Here is a 2500-nt window from a genome sequence, read left to right as displayed (position 1 = left end):
ACCAAAAAAATTATTTAAAAAAAAAAAAAAAATGATAAGGCCTTTGTAATCACAAAACACACACACTCACACCCACAGCAGATATTTAGTTTCCAGTGACAGGATGGGAGAACATTTCTCTCATAAAGGGCCTGCATTTTTCTGGAGCACTGTGGGGTGAGGTGCCTGCCTTGCTGTCATTGCCACCCACCCTTCAGTATTTTTTTTAAATGACATAAGATTATCTTTTTTAAATGACATAAGATTAGCCTATATTTGCAGACTACATCCATAAACATTTAATTCTTAGTGAGAAAACCAATAAGCCTGAAGATAACACTTTTCAAACAAATGTTGCTTATTATGACTTTGTTTATGCAGCTCTCACATGCATAATGAGAATCAGATGCAATAATGGACCCAACAAAGAGGACACATAGATAGGAGGACACCAGGTTTTGCCAACAAGAAAATGGCACATTGATGCAATGTTGATTAAATGCAACAGCGAATAATAAATCATCAAGTTGCTCATAACTTTGTTTGAAATCTTATGAGGGGCTTAGCTTTCCAAACGAACTATTTGGGGACTGTTTAAAAGTGTGAAAAGTTTACCCCTAGTTAGCTGCCAGCAGAGCTCAAACACAATTTGCCTTCATTTGTGTTAGCAACTAGCTACAGCTAGTGCTAAACCAATTCGAAGTCCTAACACACTGTATGCAATGAAATGTGGACCATTACTTTCAAAAACGAGGCAAAGAGGACTTTGTAAATAATTTATTTACAAGTTCTACCGTCCTTCCCTTCTGTAGTCTACCTCACAACAGCCTCTGCCACCCTCATAGTCACTTCTGTTTGGTTTGGAGCCTGCAGGGAGAAACTGATTGAGGGGGCGGAGACACGGCACGCATCTTCCTAGCGTCTGTGGCGCGATTTCAAAATAAGAGCCGGCAGCGCGATCGGACCAACAAAAAAAAAAAAAGGCCCGCGGGCCGCTATTTGAGTATGGGGGTGCTAGAGGATGGAAAACGGCACCATTTGTTTAACAATACTGTATGTTGTTGGAGCTTATTCCGAGTGTGCAGTGTCACACTATAGTACAGAAGAGATTTGGAAACACAATCTCCGTATGCCACTCACAGCTGATCTTATTGCTGCCTAAGTAAATAGCGCAGAGGTGTATCTACAGGTAGGCTACTGCACTCTATAAATCTAACAGTCTACATGCTGTGTTTTCTTCTGGTCGGGCAGGTGAATGCCCTTTTGTCCTGTATAAAACCGTTCATAGATTTTCTCTCGACAGGTGAATGCAAGTAACATTTTGTGTTTCCTCTGCACTTTGTTATGACAGGACTAGGACAGTATTTATTAATCAAAGCTGTACTGTATGTCTCCTCTTGTTTTGCTGTATACTGTAGATTACAGACTACTATGTTTTCTCTTTACAAGTAAATGCGTCCTTGAACACGTTGTTGAATCTCAATGTTATAGAATCTCAATGTTGCTGAATCTCAATGTTGAAAACCATGATTGCATCTATACATCCAGTACAGATTACACCTGACACACCTATAGACCCTGTAATGATCTCTACTGCATGTTTCCTCATTACAGTTGAATGCGCTCTTGCCGTTTGTGGTTCCCATGACGCTGATCTTGGTGCTGAATGGGCTGATAAGACTACACTGTATGTCAGTCTATACATTGTATGATAATCTCTACTGCATGTTTCCTCTGTACAGGTGAATGCGTTCTTGTCGTTTGTGGTTCCCATGACGTTGATCTCGGTGCTGAACGGCGTGATTGCGAGCCAGCTGCTGCGGATGTTCCAGGAGGCGGCTCAGGACAACCGCATCTGCATCGTCGGGGGAAACGCCACCATGCTCAGCGTCGCCGTGGAGCCCAACCGCACGCAGTCGCTACGCCACGGAGTCATGGTGCTGCGTGAGTACACACACATGCAGACACACACACACACACACACGCGCGCGCGCGCGCGTGTGTATGAGCGTGTATACGTGTATACAAACGGGTGCACGCGCACACACACACATACATGCACAGACCCAAACACATTGGCAGTTGCTTTATCTCAGCAAGCATGAACTCAAGCCGACAACCTCAAAATAGGATGTATGGCATGGAAATACTGTATATTCTTTCTGTGTACTCCATGTACTGTATACAAATACAATCAAGCTGGTGATGGATGGAGTCCACTGAACCAGGCACTAAGCTCTCAGTGAGCCAGCCAGAGGAAGGGGCCCCTCTATAAGCTTTGCAAGTGTCCCATGTCCCACAACCAGCATCTCCACATTCCTCCCATGGATGAGAACCACTGATTTAAAGCAATCCATTGAGCGAAAACACTATATATTATTCTGGGTAAGTCATAGGTTAGTTGGTAGGCCATGGGATAGTAACCTGACTTATGCCATCTGGCTGCATTTCGCCAAACTACCATAGCTCTTCTTCGTCATGCAGCCATCTCAGGCTTGTGAATGGCAGTATCATTCCTCAA

The 2500-nt window shown here is 43.6% G+C and overlaps 1 protein-coding gene across 1 annotated transcript in view; it reads left to right on the top strand.

Annotated features, from left to right (window-relative positions):
- LOC134456912 (neurotensin receptor type 1-like) overlaps nucleotides 1–2500 on the top strand; it is a 119276-nt gene that overhangs the window by 53591 nt on the left and 63185 nt on the right. Inside the window, exon 2 of the mRNA XM_063208556.1 lies at nucleotides 1722–1923. Within this exon, the coding sequence (XP_063064626.1) occupies nucleotides 1722–1923 (202 nt within the window). The remainder of the gene's footprint in view (nucleotides 1–1721; nucleotides 1924–2500) is intronic.

This window comes from Engraulis encrasicolus, chromosome 10, assembly GCF_034702125.1.
Source record: "Engraulis encrasicolus isolate BLACKSEA-1 chromosome 10, IST_EnEncr_1.0, whole genome shotgun sequence".
Taxonomy (NCBI): Eukaryota; Metazoa; Chordata; class Actinopteri; order Clupeiformes; family Engraulidae; genus Engraulis; species Engraulis encrasicolus.
The sequence above is the reverse complement of the archived record's forward strand: the minus strand, read 5'-3'. Positions and strand labels throughout refer to the sequence as shown.